The following is a 19,458-nucleotide window of genomic DNA, read 5'->3' on the forward strand; positions in this document are numbered from 1 at the left end:
ATCTGCTTTGGGCCCCAACTCTAGCTCTTCCTCAAATAGCTCTACAGCTGGATTTGGTCTCTATAGCTCCCTCAGTGGGTGTGTCCCTGCCTGTGAGTGGGAGCAAGGCATTGAGAGGGACCAAGCACCTTGCATGCACAGCCCGGGTATGTGTCCTATGTCCCCAGGCAGCAGGCAAAGGGAGTAGGTACAGCTGCTAGTATGAAAGCCACAGTGCTAATGGGCAACTCAGTGGGTCAGCAGCTAGTGTCCTGGGCTGTAGCTTTGCATCAGGGGAGAGCAGAGGGACCAGCCTGAGTCACCAGGGGACTGAAATGTCAAAGATGGTCCAAGAGAGTAGGGTACACTATGATGTTATCATCCCAGAGTGCTCTGCCACTTGGACCTGGAGGATGCCTGCTCTTGGGAGTACCCTGCCCACATGACTGGACAGCTTGACTCCTTGGATATACAGACCAAGGTCAATGTCTGGGGGCCAGCTCCTGTATCCATGGTCACCCACACCTTCAGCACAGACTCACAGGGCCCAGTGTGTGAAGGCTGTTCACTTGATTTGTTCTTGATTCTTCCCCCCCCCCCCCTTTCTTGTGAGATTTCCCTGGCTGGGCAGCAAGGGAACCTTGCCCCTCCATGGCAGCCTCCCAAGAAAGCACCAAGAGGGCGTGTATCCTGCCAATCTTTCAGCAGGGTCCAACCCCCTCTCCCTTAGCCCAGGAGCTAACTGTCTGGGCAGGTTTAGCAAAATGAGGCACTTACAGATCACCCCTCAATCAATACTGAACACTATGATTATTAGATTGTGTTCCCATTGGGGGGGTGTTGTTCGTGCTAATGGGAAACTCTCAAGAGATCTGTGGAGCACTGTCAGGCACCTTTCATGTTAAATCGCTTCATTCTCACCTCTGCCTGGGAGGTAGGTAGCATTTTCACCTTCACCTCACCCATGGGGGAAATCGAGGCTCTGAGAGGTTAAGGGACGTGACTAAAGTCCCATTGAAAGAAGATGCAGGAGCCCAGGGCTTGCTGGGTTAGTAGCTGATTCTTCCTGCGTCACAGCTCTGCTCCATCAGAAATCCTAAAGAAGCATCAGCTGACTGGATGGTCAAGTGGGCAAGAAGAGCTTTTGGGGGCTTTCCTGGAGGTTCTTACAACTCCAACGGCAGGTCTGGACAGGCTGGCCCGGAGAGGCCTGGCGCAGACGTCCGGATGAGAGCTGGGGTCTGCCTGGCTTCTCTACAGGTCTTTCATGCCTGTGAGAGATTCAGAGTAAAGTCCAAGTGCTGGAAGACCGAGGCCTGCCTTGGCCCAGGGTGCCTGGGGCCGGTGTGTCTCCCTGAGCCCCGTTTTCTCCCCGGCTCCAAGACAGGGCTATGATTAATCAGCGACAAAAGCAGAAACAAGCAGGGGGAAAAAACGTAATCATCTTGGGAAGGGCATGGCCAGGCAGGGTTGTGGCAATCAGCTTTCCTGCTGGGGCCTTTGGCTGATTGGACCCAAGAGGGCAGAGAGATAGTTCAGATTGGGGGTTCCAGGAATGAAACTGAGGCCAGCTGAGGCCCACCCAGGCCAGAGGGTCACGATATCCCACAACAGTACACACACACACACACACACACACACACACACACACACACACACACACATCTGGGCTCATATATGCATGTCACTCCAAGCTCAAGGGCCCTCACACCTACCCAAACCTGCCTTCCGGCTTATGCTCTTCCCTGCTAGCTCACAGCCTTGGCACATGGAGGTGGCCACGCACAGTTCAGACACCGCTCATCTGCATGTGCATTTGAAAACGCATGTACACAGCGTCCTGGACGAAAGATAAAGATAAACGCATGCCTCTGCTGCCCCTCAGACACTTGCCCCCGCCTCCATGACACACATGCTCAGGACCTGAGGAAGGGCTAACCTGCAGCCATGTGACCAACATGCCCTGCGTTGTCTGTCTCCTCCTCACTGTCCCTGGGGACATGAGACAGACTTCGCTCTTTCTCTGCAAGCTGAGTAGCAATGGCCCCGTGTGGAATCAACTCAACTGCTAGTGTCAGCCACAGGCCAGTGGAGTCTCCTGCAGATCTGTGCTTAGCCTCTGCCTGCTGGCCCTGCTTGGTGACCTTGGCCAACGTCCTTTTCTAAGCCTCAGTTTCCCCATCTTGGAGCCTCTGCTGGCACCAACTCAAGGAGGATTACTGTTATTAAAGACCCCCCGCGCCTGGGACAACCTCACCTTTCTGGGTCTCTAGTCGTTAGTTCTCAGCTATCCGCGCTTGCTGTGGGAGGGCTGGGGGGGGGGGCAGGTGGGACAAGAGGTGCAAGCAAAGGCTCCACCCCCAGTCCACACCACCCTGGTCCCGCTGGCTGCGAACGTGCGGTGCGGGAGACAGCAATCCGAAGCAGACTGAGGGAAAGCAGAGTCGGGCGAACAAGAGAAGGTGCCCGGGCGGGCTCGGGGCCGCTGCTCAGGGGCTGGCGGCGGGAAGGGGCGGGGGCGGGAGGGGCGGGCGGGGGAGGCGGGTGCGCGGCGAGCGCCGCACTGAGCGAGCGAGCGAGCTAGGGAGAGTGCAGGCGGCGGCGCGGCGGCGGCGGCGGCAGCGGCGGGAGCCGGAGCGGCTGGCCGGGCGGCCGCACCAGCGAGCGGGCGGCGAGCAACGCGGAGTGCGCGGGGCAAAGCGGAGGGAGCGCAGCGCGCAGCAGTCGGAGCCGAGAGGCCGGAGCGGCGCCGCCCCCGCCGTCCCTGCGAGGCCCCGGCCCGGAGCCCGACGAGGGAGCTGGCGGCATGGCCCGGCGGCCCGGGGCGCGGGGGCGCTAGGTCCCGGGTGGGTGCCCAGTGCCTCGCCGCCGCCACTGCGCGCCGCACCGCGCGCCCCGCCCGCTCCAGCCGCCCCCGGGGCCGCCGGCGGCCCATGAGCCCCGGCCTCAAAGTTTGCGGCGGGCGGGCGGGCGCGGAGCCTCCAAGATGCCGTTCCACCCGGTGACGGCGGCGTTGATGTACCGGGGCATCTACACCGTGCCCAACCTGCTGTCGGAGCAGCGCCCGGTGGATATCCCTGAGGACGAGCTAGAGGGTGAGTGCCCCGCCGGGACCCCTCCACGCGCCTCCTACCTGTGCGCCCAGGTGCCGCGCTGGCCAGGGGCGCCGGGGACCCTGCTGCGCGACTCGGGTGACCGGCTGCGCTGGAGGCGGGACAGCCGGGCCGCCCCGGGGCGCCGCGGTGGGGGTCGCCTTGGCGCGGGGACAGCGCGGCCCCTGCCCGGGTGGCCCCCGGCGCTGCGGAAACTTGCGGGGCCCAGCAGCGGGGTCACAGGGCCGCGCGCCCAGCGGTGACGGTGCCGCAAGGCGGCCGGGACTGAAGTGGGGGTTCTGAGCTGATCCCCCATCGCCCGCCGCCGGAGCGCCCGCATCCTGATCCCTTCCGCGGCGCCCGCCCGTGGCTCTGCGCTCCTATTGACATTCCGCTCGTGTCGCGTTCAGAATCCAATCTGCTACGGCAGCGGCAGCGGAGTAGGGGAGAGGGCGACTGGCCCGTTCTTGCAGGGTGCGGGGCTGCCCTCAACCCCTTCTGCGGCCCTGCGAGGGACCCCCCACCCGTGCGCTGCCGAGGCGGCCGGGAGCCGGTGGCGACAACAAGTGGCCGGATTGGGAGGCTCAGTCGCGATAGCGAAGCCTGGAAGGGAAAGGCAGAGGCCGGAACCCAAATCTCCCCCAACCCTAGTCCCCGTGCCTTTCGGGAATAGGGACCTCAGGCAGATGGCTATTGAAGAGCAGAGCAGAAGGCAGACACTGGGATTCCCGGCCTGAGTGTCCTAGGATGCAGTGAGACCCCTGGGGCCTTCCTAGCTCTTTCTCTGCTAGGATTGGGGGGAGGGGGTGTGCTCAAGATTCCCCTCCACACCAGGTCTCTGGAGGCCCCATTTGGAGTGAAGTTGGGGACTCTGAGCATATAGGCGTCTTGGTCCCTTAGGATGTTTGTCGGCTGCTGGGGGAGGGGTTGAGATTGCCTGTGTGGATCGCTGGAGTCGAAGTGTCTTAGCTCTGGGGTCTCATCTGGGCCCGTAGGAGTGCGGTGGAGGGATCAACACGGGAAAGGATATTAGTGGGAGCCCTGGGGAAGCCATTCGGGAAGTCCTACCTCAGCACAGGCCTGGTCTGGAGCAAATTTTGGGAGAGTAGACTGTGGGGATAGAGAAAGAGGAGAGAGAGAGAAAGAGAGAGAGAGGAGAGAGAGAGAGAGAGAGAGAGAGAGAGAGAGAGAGAGAGAGAGAGAGAGAGAGAGAAAGAAGAAGGAGGAGGAGGAGGAGGAGGAGGAGGAGGATGCATACAAGTGCGGTGCTCACTGCACCACAGTCCACCGGACTCCGGCTTCCCACAGCCACCCACAAACTCAGGTACAGGAAAAGCCGCAGAGGGGTCCTCACCCTCAACACATGGTTGGACAGATGGAAGGATGCTTCCCTCAACCTGACCTTAGCATTCACCCGGTGAAGCCCAGGTCCTGTCCTATCTGGACCAGAGCAGAAGCCTCCTTCAGATCCCAGGAAAGGGAGAGTGATGGGACCAGGAGAGGCACAGGGCACAGGCCGATTTTCCTTTACTTTATTGCCTCTTATTCTGGGCCTCTGCAGAAGCCTTTATCCACCCCCTTCTCCTCATCCCTGGGACAGAGGCAGCACGTCTCCCCAGACACCAGGCAGGTTTGCCCCCCACCTTTCTCCTCTTGTTCCTAGCACCCCCACAGCTACAAGTCTCCCTGGATCCCTCCACTCCTGGTCCCCTGGTCCTGGAGTGCACACTCAGAACAGAGAGAAGCTGAGAGAGATTAGCACGCAGGGGAGAGTAGGGCAACGGTGGGCAGTGCAAGGGCAAGGAGGCCCAAGCAAGCTGCCTTTGAGCCATCCAGTGGCCATGCTGGCAGAAGCCCAGCGGTGTTAGTCACCATCACACGAAAAACACTCCCTGCTTTCTCTCTTGTCCCCTTCTGGGCTGGCAGAGGGGGCTCTGGTGCAGGGGGCACCTGAAGGACAGGGCCATCTCTGTGGCTGGCAGGTGGAGGGCACACAGCCAGCAGACTCCTGTGGGCGGCTACACACGAAAGCAGGAAGTTCCTCATGACCCTTCCTGGCTGCTGAAAACCTGAAGAAGGTCCATGGGCTCCTCGCAGCCGGTCTTGAATGCCAGGGCTGGGTGCAGGGCAGCTGTCCTTCCTACAGATGACACTTTTGCTCCCTTAACTAGTGTTCCTGTCCCAGGGCAGTCTGGGTAAGACCCAGGCCCGTTGCTGGAAGGAATCCGTGAGGGAGCCACACGGACTAGAAAGGGGAGTCTGCGGTGGCCTGGGATGAAATGCTGTAGACACCTTGTGCTTTGAGTGCCGCAGAAATCCCAGGGGGGGGGGGGCGGTCAGTCTGAGTCGGGGAGGAGGTCCGGGAGCAGGAAGGGAGGAGGGGGAATGTGGGAGTGAGATGAGGACAGCCAGGCAGCGCTGGGTGCGAGTCTCTGCACCCTTGCCTCATGGAGTGAACTTGGACAATCATTTGCCTCTCTGAGTCCCCATCTTTAAGGGGGTTGGCGTTGTTGTCCTCAGGGTGGGTGGTGACAGAGGACGCTGTGGGAGGACTCAGCACAGGGCCTGTCAGTGGGGGCTGAGGACCCAAGCGTAACAGCAGAAGAGACCAAGAACACTGTACAGCCTCACGAGCTTGGAGTAGGCTCCAAGGCAGGGCGGCAAAGGGCCAGGAAGGTGAGCCGGGGGCCAGGACTGGGGGCCTGTGGTCCTGGGGAGATGTACGGCTATTGGTATGGGGGGGGAGAGCCTAGGCAGACTTAAGTTGGAGGTCCACCCAGCCCCATGTGAGAGAGGCAGGGGTGCTACCACATTCCTCCTGAATACCCCACCATGACTGGAACTTGCCTCCCCACCCCTTTCTGAAATGCACCCAAGCAGGGCCCTCCAGGAACACTGAGACCAACTGGTCACACGGGGTCCAGCATTCAAGGGTAGGGATGGGAATGGCTGGCCGGCAAGAGGAAAGCAGCAAATAAGTCACAGGGCTGGGTTCTGGGGTGGGCACTTAACCTGCGGAAGGCAGGGCCTGTTTGAGGGTGGCAGACTCGGGGGGTCATTGGCATCAGGGAGCCCTCTCTCTGCCCTTGCTTCCTGAAGCCCAAACCAGACAGCTGCCTCTGCACAGGCCAAAAATGCAGGGAGGATGTTGAGTTGGGGCACAGGGCCAATGCCGCGGAGAGTGGCACTCACCACAGAGGATGACAACTGTCCCTCCTAGTGCCAGCCTTCCACTGTCCCCTATCTATCTGGACTGCCGTCCTTTTGGGTCTGCTGGAGACTCAGGCCCTAGTGCAGCTACACGGGTTGGGGAGGGTTGGGGGACAATATCAGCCTGGAAACCTACAGGCCCTGCCAGCCCGTTTCCGGGCCAGACATCTCCCTGCCAAGATGGAGTGCAATGAGTTTTGCCTGGCCTCATGGGGCAAGGAAGGAGCAAGGCTTTCGGGGAATGCGCCTTGCAGTGGTTGCCCGTGGCATACAGTGACAGGGCATCCTGACACCCACCCCCTCATGGAGCCCTTAGCAGAGGCTAGACCTCAGCCATAAGACAAGAAGCCCATCCAAGTTGGCAACGGAGGCATCTGCGACTCAGAGAGGGAAATAAGTGACTTGCCCAGGTCACTTTGCCGTGGAGCAGGAGAGCCGGACAGAACTCAAGCCCAGGCCTTGGGTTTTGGTCCCAGCCACCAGGCAGGCCGGTGTGGCACCCCAGGTTCACCCAGACCTCTCTTTCCTTCCCACACTCCCATCTGGCACGGTCTGATTTACAATGACTACCTCCGATGGTTTTTCTCGTTAAATCGCTGCAGAAGGTTCCATTGTACAAGTAAGCAGTGACGACGCACCAGAGCTGGTATTCAAACCTGGGGCTGTGACATCAGACTGCTTCTCTGGCTGAGAAGACCACGCCTGAACCCGCCCTCTGTAGGCAGATGGCTGGCCTGGGCTGGGAGAGTTCTCTGAGACGTTTAGTGTGAGCTAGGTGTGCTGGGAGGGGCACAGATGGAGAGTGGCCAGCTGCGGATTTACCCAGTAGCCTCGGGAGGTCAGGCCTGCCTGAGGGATGTCTTCGGGAGCCACCCACAGGGCTGTCTCAGAGCCCGTCCCCTGAGCATATGCCGCAATTCACTTGCTTCATTACTGTCTCTCCTGCCTGGTGAGTATTCCCCGGGGGTCCTCAGAAAAGGGCATTGAGGCAGCCCTGCAATTGGAGAGTCACCTTGAACCCTGCCAAGGTGGAAAGATGACAGTGCAGGCCTCAGTTCAAAGCAGAAGGAGGCTCCCATAGCACCCCCCAGTGTAGCTGGACTTTGCCGCCATCCTTCCTTGAGCTCCCTAATGGGTCTCAGACTTTGAAGTTCCCCCACGTCAGCCCATGCTGATTTCCTCACCTTCGGCTCGATTTCTCTCTTCTGCGCGTGGCCCAGGGACCTTGTGCTGAGGTGCGTACGCCTGTTTGAGCCTTTCTCTTAGTGCTCCAGGGGAGGCGTTCCCGCATCGCTTATTCATCCAGCTAGTTTATGCTTCAGCGACAGGCCCGCTCTAGGTAATGGCGACTATCTGTGGACGGACAAGACCCACCTGGTCCCAGCGGAATGCATTTTAGGGACCTAGCAGGTGTGTGGAGGGCTAGGCAGCCAGAGAAAAGGCCAGGCCAGCCGGGGGCGGAAGGACAGAATCCTCTCAGCTGGGAATCTGGGTTTGATGTAGGAACAGATACACGGCCCGCAAAGATGCGGGTTCAAAGCAGTCTTGGAGTCCCCCAGGCTTGAGGGGTCCCCAGGGCCTGTGTCCTGGATGCCAGTCTAGAAAAGTGATAGCTCTGGTGAGAACGGAGGAGAGGGAGGAGGGAAAGCAAGGGAGGGAGGATGCAAGCACACCTCCATGATCCGGACATCTCCAGGCAGCCGGACTCTGGTTCTCCGCAGCAGCCCTGGTTCTCCGCAGCAGCCCCGGCTGCTGCCACACCTTCATCTCTGGCCACCAGGGGCACATTGCCTCTTTCAGGGCACAGGGAAATGCTAGGTGGTACTTGGCCTGGAACTACTAGGATCCAGGGTTTTCAGGACACCCTCACCACCACCACCACTGCCCCAGGGACTGGCTCTGATCTACCAGCCCGGCCACTTTCCTGGCCCTGACGCTCTCCTGATGCAGAAACCAGTCCCCGAGACTTGCCAGAGGTGGCAAGGGTGCGTGTGTACGTTTTACCCCAGTCTGCCTGTGAGACTCTGACTTCCAGACCTCCTATATGATTCCACATGGAAGAGCCAGATGAGGACCGGGACCTGAGGCCAAGCCACCTTTCCATGGGCCTTAGTTTCTGCTCTGTGGGAGGCCAATGGCTGGTCTGCTCCCCCTGTTCTCCTAAGGCCAGAGAAAGCATGGACCCTTGCAAGCCTTCAGGGCTTACAGAGGCATGATACTATAATAGTCCTGAATATTCACTGAGCTGGGCTGGCCTCCATAAACCCTTCTGGGTCTGCGGTGTGGCACATCTCATGTGTCTTCACACACACACACACACACACACACACACACACACACACACACACACACACCCCTTGACTATGCCTGAGTGAAAGTCTCTCCAGGGAACAACTTAGGCAAAGGCCAGGAGGCTGCCAAGTGAACAAGGGCCTGCGGGGAGCTGGATCTAATGCACTGAAGTCTGTCCCTCTAGGAAAGTGTTCTTTAGGACCCTTGGGGTGTGATAACCAAGGGGCAGGTGGGGCAAAGGTGAGAGGCTAGGAACCTCCAACAGCTTCCTGCTGCTTAAGCTTTCCTGGTGTCCACACATACCACCCATCTGCTGTGGGTAAGACTAAGGCTGGCCTAAGAGCATCTGTTGTGTTGCTTGGTCCCAAGGTCCCAGTTCAGCGTATTGTTATTCACCAGAATCCCTCAGGGCCTCAGCCTCAGTCTTCCCTACTGTATTCAGGGAAAGCATGAAGTGCAAGGATCACGCCTGGGCCTGGTGGGGGATCAACTATTATCCCCATATTATTCCCCCTGTTTGTCTAAACCAGGAGGCATGTGGATTCTAGCCATCGCCCACTAGCTGGAGTTGTGTGGGACTAGCTAGTGCCCAGCAGGAAGGGCAGCAAGATAATGCCAAGCCAGGGAGACTTCAGCAGCTAACCTGCCCAGTGACCCTGGTGTTCTCCCTGCGCCTACCATATGGTGTAGTCCTGAGCATGCCAGGAAGGCCGTCAGACCCACAGTGGTCACTGTCTCAGGCCAGGAAGGCCGTCAGACCACAGTGGTCACTGTCTCAGGCCAGGAAGGCCATCAGACCCATGGTGGTCACTGTCTCAGGCCAGGGAGGCCGTCAGACCCACGGTGGTCACTGTCTCAGGCCAGGAAGGCCGTCAGACCCACGGTGGTCACTGTCTCAAGCCAGGAAGGCCGTCAGACCCACAGAGGTCACTGTCTTAGGCCAGGAAGGCCATCAGACCCACGGTGGTCACTGTCTCAGGCCAGGAAGGCCGTCAGACCCACTGTGGTCACTGTCTCAAGCCAGGAAAGCCGTCGGACCCACGGTGGTCACTGTCTTAGGCTAGGCGCACCTTTGTCTCCCCTGCTCTGCCTGCCCAGAAACCCCAGATCACAACTCAAGGGTGTGCCCTGAACACCCTATGACTGGCTCTCAGGGATCTGAGAAAGGGGCTGTTGGGGATAGGGCTGAGGTTTCGCCTTCTTTGTCCCTCCACAGAGATCCGAGAGGCCTTCAAGGTGTTCGACCGTGACGGCAATGGCTTCATCTCTAAGCAGGAGCTGGGGACGGCCATGCGTTCCCTGGGCTACATGCCCAACGAAGTGGAGTTAGAGGTTATCATCCAGCGCCTGGATATGGACGGTGAGGTTGCCTGCCTCGGTTTACCTGCCCACCACCACCTATGCCCCAGGGCCAGAACTGTGGACGCTAAATCCACTCTGGCCTCATGACCAACCAACAGTTCTCAGCCCAGCAAGTGGAGGCCAGAGGCGTGACAGTCCCAGCCACACTTGGGGGTCCAAGACTGCCCCTCCCACTCTGTGGTCTGGAATAAATATCTCAGCTTCCACCACGCAAACAAATGGTGGCTGTATTTGCCGCCTGGCATTTTTATTAAAGAAAAACTCCTAAGAAGATCAGTAACGCCAAATGCACCTGTTGCCTCTCCCTCCAGAGTGGGCACTAGTCTGGGCAGCCTGCTTCATGCTGGGCCTCGTTTCCCATCTGTATGGCACAAAAGACCATCAGTGGATGATGAGGCACTGTGCTGCGGAGACTGGAGAGTCCTGAGTGTACCAGGAGGGTGTCCCACATCTGGGGACCATCTGCGGCTCGCCTCCCCCGCTGCCTCCAGTAGAGTCCCACCACATTTGGTAACCTCGACATCAGCTCAGAGCGTGGCATATTAAACACCCCTGAAGCCAGGCGGTGGTGGCAGACACCTGTAACCCCAGCACTTGGGAGGCAGAGGCAGGTGATCTCTGTGAGTTCGAGGCCAGCCTGGTCTACAAAGTGAGTCTAGGACAGCCAAGGCTACACAGAGAAACCCTGTCTTGAAAAAAAAAAAATAGACACCTCTGAAATTAACTGAAAGCTTAGAGAAAGGGCTGAGGTCCCACGGTAGGTCTGAGGCAGGCCGAGACTCCATTTCCTGTCTTTTGAACTCTGGGGTGCCTCCTCCTGCTGTCTCAGCTTGACCTGTGTCCACTCTAGGTGATGGCCAAGTGGACTTTGAGGAGTTTGTAACTCTCCTGGGCCCCAAGCTTTCCACCTCGGGGATCCCAGAGAAGTTCCATGGCACCGACTTTGACACTGTCTTCTGGAAGGTATGCCCTGGCCAACTGCGCTGTGTGGAGGTGTCATGGGGGAGTGAGTGGGCACCCTGCTTCCTGGAGGCCTGCCGTTGGGCAGGGACGGTGGCAGGGCAGAGGCCAGAGCACTTGTCCCTTTTGCCACCCAAGTGTGACATGCAGAAGCTGACAGTGGACGAGCTGAAGCGGCTTCTCCATGACACCTTCTGCGAGCACCTGTCCATGAAGGACATCGAGAACATCATCATGACGGAAGAGGAGAGCCACCTGGGCACCGCCGAGGAGTGTCCCGTGGACGTGGAGAGTGAGTAGCCGGCTAGCCCTGGGTCTTTGTGGGTGGGTTCCAATGCTGGAGCAGGGGGACACACCGGGGTTTACACCAGGGGGTGGGGGGGCTCCTTACTTGCCCCAGCCTCATGTCCCTGTTTGCCCCAAGCCAAGCCCTTGTGCCAAAGTGCAGGCCTGACCCTCATCCCTTCACTGTCGCCTTTTGTCTGTTCCTGGTGTTCCTGGTGGGTGGCTGCAGCCTGTTCCAACCAGCAGATCCGTCAGACGTGCGTACGCAAGAGCCTGATCTGCGCCTTCGCCATCGCCTTCATCATCAGCGTCATGCTCATCGCGGCCAACCAGGTGCTGCGCAGTGGCATGAAATAGGCACCACACGGGGGCCCACCTGGCACATGCGGTGCCCAGGCCCACTCCACACCTACCGCTGTCTGCAGCCCTCCCCTCCCCCCCAGCTTGCTCCCTGGGCCACCACCACCCATGGGCACTTCAAGCCTGGACGTTGACCACCCCAATCCTCACCCCATAGGCCTTGCATGGAGCCATGGCCCAGCTGTGGGGGAACTGGTGGTGGCTCGGAGAACAGCCCTAGCCCCTATACCCTGCCTGTGCCCCCCACCTGGCCTGTATGTAGCGTTAACTTCCCACCACCCAGGGCTCCTGGGAAAGGAGGGTCTTGCACAGGAACCCCCCAGGATCCAGTCAGTGCTGTGATCTTTTAGGCAGGCGAGAAACTCCTGTCCAGAGCTGGGGGAAGAAGGAGGGGTGGAGCACAAGGCTGGGGCTCCTCGGTCCCTTCTTCTGACACTCCGTAGAGCCAAAGCCAGTCCTCCCATGCACCTTCTGCGCCTGCGCCTGCCCACTCCCAGGTGAGGAGCCCGAGGCTAGGACGGCCTGAGGTCTGGCTTCAGATTCTTCTTCCATATGGCTTTTCAAGAAAGGCAGATAGATGCTCATGCAAGCGGGGGCATCAGAGATAGCCCCAAGGTCCGTGACCTGCTGAGCCTTTCACCTAAGTCCTAGAGACCAAGGGCCAAGTTGTCTCCCAGGGCAGAGCCTAGAACCCCAACTGAGGAGGGAGGCAGAATTTCTGCAGCCCATCTGACGTCCCCCACTGGCCAGGGTGCAACCTTGGCAGGCCCTGGCCACTCCCTAGGGATCTGACTCCCCTGAGGATCTGGCACAGCCCTGCACTGTCAGTGCCAACAGGACCTCCTCTTCTCTGTACCCTCAAGGCAGGAGATCCGGCTCTCACCCTTGCGCCATGTGGGCCGTGCCATTTCTTGGCACCAGCCCAGCCTGGGCGGATGCAAGGCTGCAGCTCTTCAGGGCAGAGTGCTTGGGCTCCCTTCCCCAGCCCAGGGCCACTCACTAGCTGGGCCGCCGCCACACTGGCATGCTCTGTGCCCAGCCTGGCTGAGCCTCTACTGATCCCTAAGCAAGAAGGGGCTGTAAGCAGAGAGCACCCTGGAGGGGATGTTGTCTCGTTCCAGCCCACCTGTCCCCTGACGGAGGCGGGAGCCCAGAACACGAGTGCCAGCAAGAGAAACACAGCCCAACCGTGGAGGACAGACTTTTCTTTATAAACATTTGGATGTTTCTGGCCCATCTTCTCAGGATAATGCCCTGAGGGATGGTGGGTGGATGGGGGGGCCAGGCTCATAGTTTCAGACTCTCCAGGGGGAACGGCAGGAAGGCAGCTCTGCCTCCTAGGCTGAGCAATTGTCTTTACTGTGACAGGTGAGCAGCTGAAGTCAGCAGGGAGGATGGGGAAGCGCTCAGCCCCACTGGACCCTGGACTGTAGGGACCACCCTCCAGGTGGGGGTGCCCGCAGGGAGGGGGGCAGCTCCTGCATTGGCGGCCAGCCCACTGGGTACTGGAAGACAGCAGTTCTGACGGGTTCAGCCCTAGAGAGGAGAAGGGTTAGTGTTAGAGTGGAGCGCCTCACAGACCCACCTTGCCCTCCCACCACACTGGCTGCTGGAAAGCGTGGCCACTTGAATGGCCCTTCTGGGACCACAGCCTAGATAACACGCAGACCCGTGTGCCCCCCCCCACCCCCCCCAGAGGCAGCAACTTCTTCTTGGAACTGAGCTCAAGATGGGGGCTGTAGGAGAGACTGGGCTATAAGAATGGCCTTGGGCAATACGGAAGTCCCTTGAGTGTCCATCTGTGGGGGACTGATTAAACATATATGCACGTCCACTGCAGAGATTGCTATGCAGCCGGTGTAAATCAAGGCCTATATGCACCAATGAGGAAAGATATACTATGTAAGGAGAAAACGCAGCTTATAAAATAATGTATATAGCATGATACTATTTTTGTTTAAAAATATATAACATATATAAATGCATAAAAACAACCCTGGAAGTCAGCAAAATGTTAGCAGTGCTTCTATGTGAGTGGTGTAGTTATGGGTGGACGGGGTTTGGTTTTGTTTTCACCTCTTTATACTTTTCAAACGTTTTACAAGCACACGAGCCTTTGAAACCAGAAAAAAAAATTCTAATTTACACAAAAAGCCTTACTTCTTATGCTCCTCCCTACAATTCACCTTCCTGAACTCAGGGCCTGTCTGAGGAGACGCTAAGGAAGGGGTCCTTGGCTGCTGGCTGGAACAGGCCACCCTGACAGCACACGGGCAGCCTGCCCCTGCTCCCTGCCTGTCTCATGTTCCAGCTGGGCACCGCTGCTCAGGCTCTTTGACGCCACCCAGCACCTCTCAGAGGGTGGAGACCAGTCTTAGGGATGGCATCTATACTCCAGGGCTGGCACTAGGAGGCCATCCAATGGCACAACAGTCATGCCAGGCTAAGAGTCCTCTTGAGAAGAGACCCCATGACCTGGAGCGATCCCGGCACCTCATGCAAACTCCATTACTCAGGTAAGGCTGAAGCAGAAGGAAGGGGACCGCCACATGTAAAGTTTTATAAGCGTTACAAGCCTCTGAAACAAGGGGAGAAGCAATCCATGCATCCCCGAGCCCTAGTGCCTTCTGCTTCAACTTTCAGGAAAAAGGTGGTGGTGGTGGGGGTGTCCTAGCAGCTCCTGACCATTCTGTATGCCAATCGGCCACCAGAGAGAGGACCAGAGCCTGCTGGCAGGTGTCTGGGCACGACTCAGGCCTGAGAAGTGGTGATGGGGACCACCTGAGAGTTTGCCTGGCCACATCCATCCATCCTGCCTGGAGCTGCTCAGAGTGGCAGTCTTGCTGGGAGCCCTGAATGCAGCTTCCGCAGCTCCCACTGAGAGGACAGGGGTGCCCCCTGCTCAGTGGCTTGCTGCCTGCTGGCAAGTGCAGAAAGCAGAAAGCAGCTCCTGACATGATTTATGGTGCCGGGGGATTTTATAAGCTCCGCCAGCTACAGCGAAGACTGGATGTAGGAGAGACCCCACAGTTGCTGAAAGGGACTGGCCCAGATGTCAGCCAACCTGGGGCTTCCTGTGGGGCCAGAGTAATGGTGGGGCTCTCCCGGGGAGCAATGGTCTCCAGGAATTCCTGCCCTTAAGCCTCAGACCTGTCCTCAAGGAAGGGGCTCAGCCAATGCCCTGCCTGCTGAGGCTCTTGACAGGAAAAGGGCATCCTTCAAGTTCTCTCCTGGTCACTGACACCGTGGGGGGGGGGGCTGCCTCAGAGCCCACTCCTGCAGAGTACAGGGGTCATAGCTGTGCAGTGCTCTTCATGGCCCGCTTGCTCTGTGCACAAGGGCAGTAGCAGGCACCTGGTGTGTCCCCAGCCCTGGCCCTTATCAAAAGGAAATGGCCTTACAGAGGTAAGTGTGCAGGACAGAGCGCTGGCCCAGAGAAGGGTGCATGCGGGAGATTAAGAAGGATAAACGCACAATCACAAGAGCCAACAATAGGACGCGCGGACAGCGCCGCCTGGCCGGCCAGGGATTAGTCTGCGTCCGTCCGAGGTCTGAGGACAGTGGCTCCCTTCTGCAGCTGCTGTCTGCTCTTGGCTGGTACCTCAGGGTCAAGGCTGAGGGAAGGAGCAGACACCAACAGGCTAAGCCTTTGGGAAGCCTGTGTACCCCATTAAGAAGGAAAGTCAGCCTGGCTTACCAGCAGGGGGTGGGGGTGGGTCTCTGTCTGTGGCTGCTGGGGCCCACAGGACTGTGTGGTGCTAGGTGAGCCAGGCAGCATCTGTGCCCAGGGGAGAAAGCACACATCCTGAAAGGAGGATCCCCAAAAGGGCCTTCGGTGCTGTCAGTCAGGCTAGGGTCCTTGCTCCCTTAATGTGTCTTCACAGTCACCATGTCCTGGGCCACCGTTTCTGCTAAAGTTTGTAGGCTAAGTAGGGTTTTGCCAGGAGAAGAGGTGAGGACAGCGTCCGGTGTGGCCCCAGCAAGGTTAAGAGGTTGGTAGTAGGCTGCGTCTCAGGCCCTGTCCCTGCAGACCAAAATTGGAGTCTGGGGTCTTCTCAAGAAGACAGTGTGATGGGCATCAGGAGGTCTCAGGAGCTGTGGCCTGGGGCCATGGTACCTCTCAAAACCAGAGGAGCTCTGTTGTGGGTGGGAGCTGCAAGGTCTGCAGAGGACAGCCAAGGGGCAAAGGAGACACTGCTCCCACAGAACTCTCCAGGAAGGGGGACGGAACAGGGCACAGTGAGAACACGAAGCTGGCAAGGTTGGAACAGAATGGGGACACGTCTCAGAGTAAACAGTCCCCTCTCTTCTGGCAACTCTTTTCAAGGCTAGATAAGCTCGCTCTGCCCAGAAAGGAAGTCATCTTGCCTGCAACCCTCAGGAGGCAAGCGGTCAGGAGGAGAGAGACAACAGACAGCAACAGAGAAAAGCAGTTCCCTGGAAGTGGCCAGGAGAGTGGCCCTGGACTCAGGATCCCGACTTCTAAGAACCTAGGGTGACACAGAGGCAGGCATCTTCCCCACCCATTTGCTGCCACTGTCACCCTAGGCTGGTAGGCCCTTGGGCAGCCCTGAAGAGGGTAACAGAGGAGCTAAGTAGTAGGGCCTCCATGTATGACCAACAAGAGCAAACCCCACAGTTGCAAAACAGCGAGCCAGGCACCCTCAGTGCCTAGGGCCAGGTACAGGACACACCACGTACACCAAACCAAGCCACCATGTGCTCACCACTTTTAGCATGGATGTGGGCTAGTCATTTGTCCTCAGTTTCCCCACATCATCCCCCAGTTCCCCTATTCACACTGGGTGTGTCTGTCTGTATGCAGGGAGGGACTTTGGACATGCTATCTCTACTTGTCTCTTACTCAAGACCAGTGGCAGGGTCTTTCTGAACCCTTCTCACGGCCCCTGGCTGCCTAGGCTGTCACTCACTCCCGGGGAGGGAGACTACTGAGGCAGGACAGTGGCCTAAGCAGCCGAGACATCCCGGTTAGCAACTGACAAGCTCAGAATGAGCAGCCTGTGTCTCTCTGACTAGTGTGAACCCTCTGCCACAGCTGAAGGAAGCCTTGATTTCTGGACAGTGTTCAAATTTACATCCCTTTAAATGAATCCAGAAGAAAGGGGTATCATGTGGGCAGTGCACGGGACCCACACCTTTAATCCCAGCACTCGGGAGGCAGAGGCAGGTAGAGCTCTGTGAGTTCAAAGCCAGCCTGGTCTACAAAGTGAGTCCAGGACAGTCAAAGCTACACAGAGAATCCCTGTCTCAAACCCCTCAGAAGAAGAAAAAGAATGAAAAAAAGAAAGCTATATCTGTAGTGTGTGTGTGTATGTGTGTGTGTGTGTGTGTGTGTGTGTGTGTGTGTGTGTGTGTAATTTGTTTGTTTGCCATTTGAGACAGGGTTTCTCTGTGTAGCCCTGGCTATCTTGCCTCTGCCTCCCAAGTGCTGGGATTAAAGGTGTACAGATACAGAGCATGGGTTTAAAGTGAAACAGGAGCGGGGCATGGTGGCGCACGCCTTTAATCCCAGCACTCGGGAGGCGAGGCAGGCGGATTGCTGTGAGTTCGAGGCCAGCCTGGGCTACAAAGTGAGTTCAGGACAGCCAAGGCTACACTGAGAAACGCTGTCTTGAAAAACCAAAAACCAACCAACCAAACAAAGTGAAACAGGGCTGAAAAAGAGGCTCCAAAGTTCAGAGCAGCGGCTGTTCTTGCAGATGAGCAGGGTTCAAGTTCCAGCTCCACCATGGCAGCTCACAGCCATCTGTAACTCCAGTTCCAGGGGATCTGCTGCCCTCTTCTGGCCTCCACAAGCACTGCATGCACATGGTGCACAGACAAAAACACCCACCCATACATGTAAATTACGCCACTTGGACCTGGAAGCCGCACGGTGGGAAGAGGGAACTGACTCCTGAAGGTTGTCAACTCCCACCTTAGTGCCATGGTGTGTGTGTGTGTGTGTGTGTGTGAGTGCGCACGCATGCACACAAATGTAAAAGATTTAAATACAGAACTAGCCCCTTCCCTCTGGGACAAGAAGCTCAGCCCTTACCTGTGGCAGGGCCTGGAGGAGAGTTTCCACAGAGTGACTGAGAGACACCCTTACCATAGCCAAGCCACTGTCCCTTGAGGCCACAGCATAGATCTGTAGACTCTGAAAATCAGGGCACCGTGTACAAAAGCCACGCCCAGCTTCCGAGCTCAGCCTTCGTCCTTCCTCCTCCTCTCCCTTTAATTCCCGGAGGAAGCAGGAGGCCTGGCCTTGCTTTTGGCTGCTACCATGTGGCCACAGAAGCTCCTCCCCCACCCCTGTCCATCTGTCCACTGACTTGAAGTGTGGGCTGCATCCTGACTCTCGAGAGGAGCGCACACAGCCATATTTGAATACTCCCTGGCTCAGCATATTCCCCGTAGGAGAAGGGAGGGATGTCCATTACAGAGCCCTCGGGGATGTGGTGGGATAATGACCTTGTTTGCGGCTTCCACTGGTTTCCGTTTCTACAGAGCCCTACAGGGGACGGTAGGTTGCAGGTACACAGGGAGCTTAGCTGCCATAGCCATGGCCCTGACCTTTAGCCATGGCCAAGTGGAGAGTCACATGTTTCCAGGGAGTCACATGTTTCCAGGAAGCCCTGCAGTGGGGGGGGGGGGGTTCATGCTTGGGAAGTTCACATGCATGCCTCAGCTTCCCCCTAAAGAATAGGCTGGCTCAGGCAGCTCCCAGAAGGAAGGGGGGGGGGTGACCCTGAGGCCTGTACCTGCTGCTTGGGGCTGAGCTCAGCCTCTTAGCCCTCTTCTCCAGCCAGTCCTCCAGGTGGACGTCGGGCAGCTCAGCGGTCTCCAGGGGCCACTCTCTGGCCCGCCTCTCCTCTGTGAGGGACACAGTGACAAGAAAGGGTGAGGGACACAATGCCACAGGCCGGAATCTCCCTATTCCACCAGGCGGCAGGTGCTGGGAAAGGCCTGGGATGGCGTGCTGGCTTGTCAGGGGGAAGTGGGCCAGTAGGTCATGATGAGAGCCGTAGGTTTGTCACCTTCGTCCCACCAGCTCCCCGGCTCCTCTGTGCCCAGTGACCCAGCGATCTAAGGTCTGCTCTCTGTGAGGCAGACACTGGCTGTCTCCAGCCTCGGGGACCTAGAAGCAGGACAACGAATGCAGAGACTCACTGTCAAGAGGGGTTTAAATTTGGGGTACAGGAGGCAGTGTGGACTGTAGAATGGGGTTGACTCCGCTCTGGCACCTGCCAGGCCTCTGAGCCAAGGTGAGGGAATACGCCTTAGTTCTCCTAATCCAGTGTCTTATACAAATGTTGCTCACTATACTAAAAAACAAGCAAGGAACAGAACGAACTCATACACGCTGGCTGAGAGCTAGGCAGCCAGGCCCTGAGCACTGTGGGATGGGGTCCTGAGCCAGGGGAAAATGAAACTGGTGGATCCAGACTCACTCAGGACCAGGGTCTACACTGACACTGCATCATCTCAGCTTCACAGTCGCTGACTCCAAGAGTCCACTCATGTGCCAAGTGTCCAGGGGAGGTGACCCACCAGTACCACTGAAACTGTCAGCTGCCCTGGGCCTCATCCTCTCTTTGACTCCACTGAACACTGCCCCCTGCTCCAGGCCCATGGCCTGAGTTTCCTCCACTGCCAGCCAACCATTTACTCCCGGATGGCATGTGTGCAGCCAAGAGCCGGCGGGGACTGCAGCTGCCAGGACTCTGGCTGGCCCCATGAGGCCTCACTTCTGCCCCGGGGAAAGCTCCCGGATGGACATCCTGAGCAGTGCAGCCTGCGGGTCCTTCTGCCTCCTGTTCAATAAGGTGCCACAGGGGACAGTGACAACCACCCAAGGGGAACTCCCTGGCTCTGTAATTGGGGATGAAGAGTGGATGGCAAAGGCAGACAAGTC

General features: G+C 58.1%; 2 protein-coding genes across 4 annotated transcripts in view; one reads left to right on the top strand and one right to left on the bottom strand.

Moving 5' to 3' along the window:
• Window positions 1-2,546: 2,546 nt before the first annotated feature.
• CABP7 (calcium binding protein 7) lies at window positions 2,547-13,552 on the top strand. Of its 2 annotated transcripts, XM_084798770.1 has the most exons (5): window positions 2,553-3,074; window positions 9,790-9,933; window positions 10,786-10,898; window positions 11,034-11,187; window positions 11,410-13,552. In XM_084798770.1, the coding sequence occupies exons 1-5, from the start codon at window positions 2,966-2,968 to the stop codon at window positions 11,535-11,537; spliced, it is 648 nt and encodes a 215-aa protein (XP_084654896.1). In that variant the 5' UTR covers window positions 2,553-2,965; the 3' UTR covers window positions 11,538-13,552. The 2 variants fall into 2 exon arrangements, with proteins under 2 accessions (XP_084654895.1, XP_084654896.1); XM_084798769.1 differs by having other exon boundaries at window positions 2,547-3,074; window positions 10,786-11,187.
• Window positions 12,727-19,458, bottom strand: part of ZMAT5 (zinc finger matrin-type 5) — a 30,612-nt gene continuing 23,880 nt past the window's right edge. Inside the window, exons 5-6 of one of the 2 annotated variants that reach the window (XM_084798772.1) lie at window positions 18,305-18,416; window positions 12,727-13,076 (exon numbers count right to left, since the gene is read on the bottom strand). In XM_084798772.1, the coding sequence (XP_084654898.1) occupies window positions 12,947-13,076; window positions 18,305-18,416 (242 nt within the window). In that variant the 3' untranslated portion in view covers window positions 12,727-12,946. Of the gene's footprint in view, window positions 13,077-17,593; window positions 17,701-18,304; window positions 18,417-19,458 lie in introns of those variants that run through there. The other variant, XM_084798773.1, reaches the window with a different exon arrangement.

Source organism: Acomys minous (assembly GCF_964271855.1).
Source record: "Acomys minous genome assembly, chromosome: 10".
Lineage (NCBI taxonomy): Eukaryota > Metazoa > Chordata > Mammalia > Rodentia > Muridae > Acomys > Acomys minous.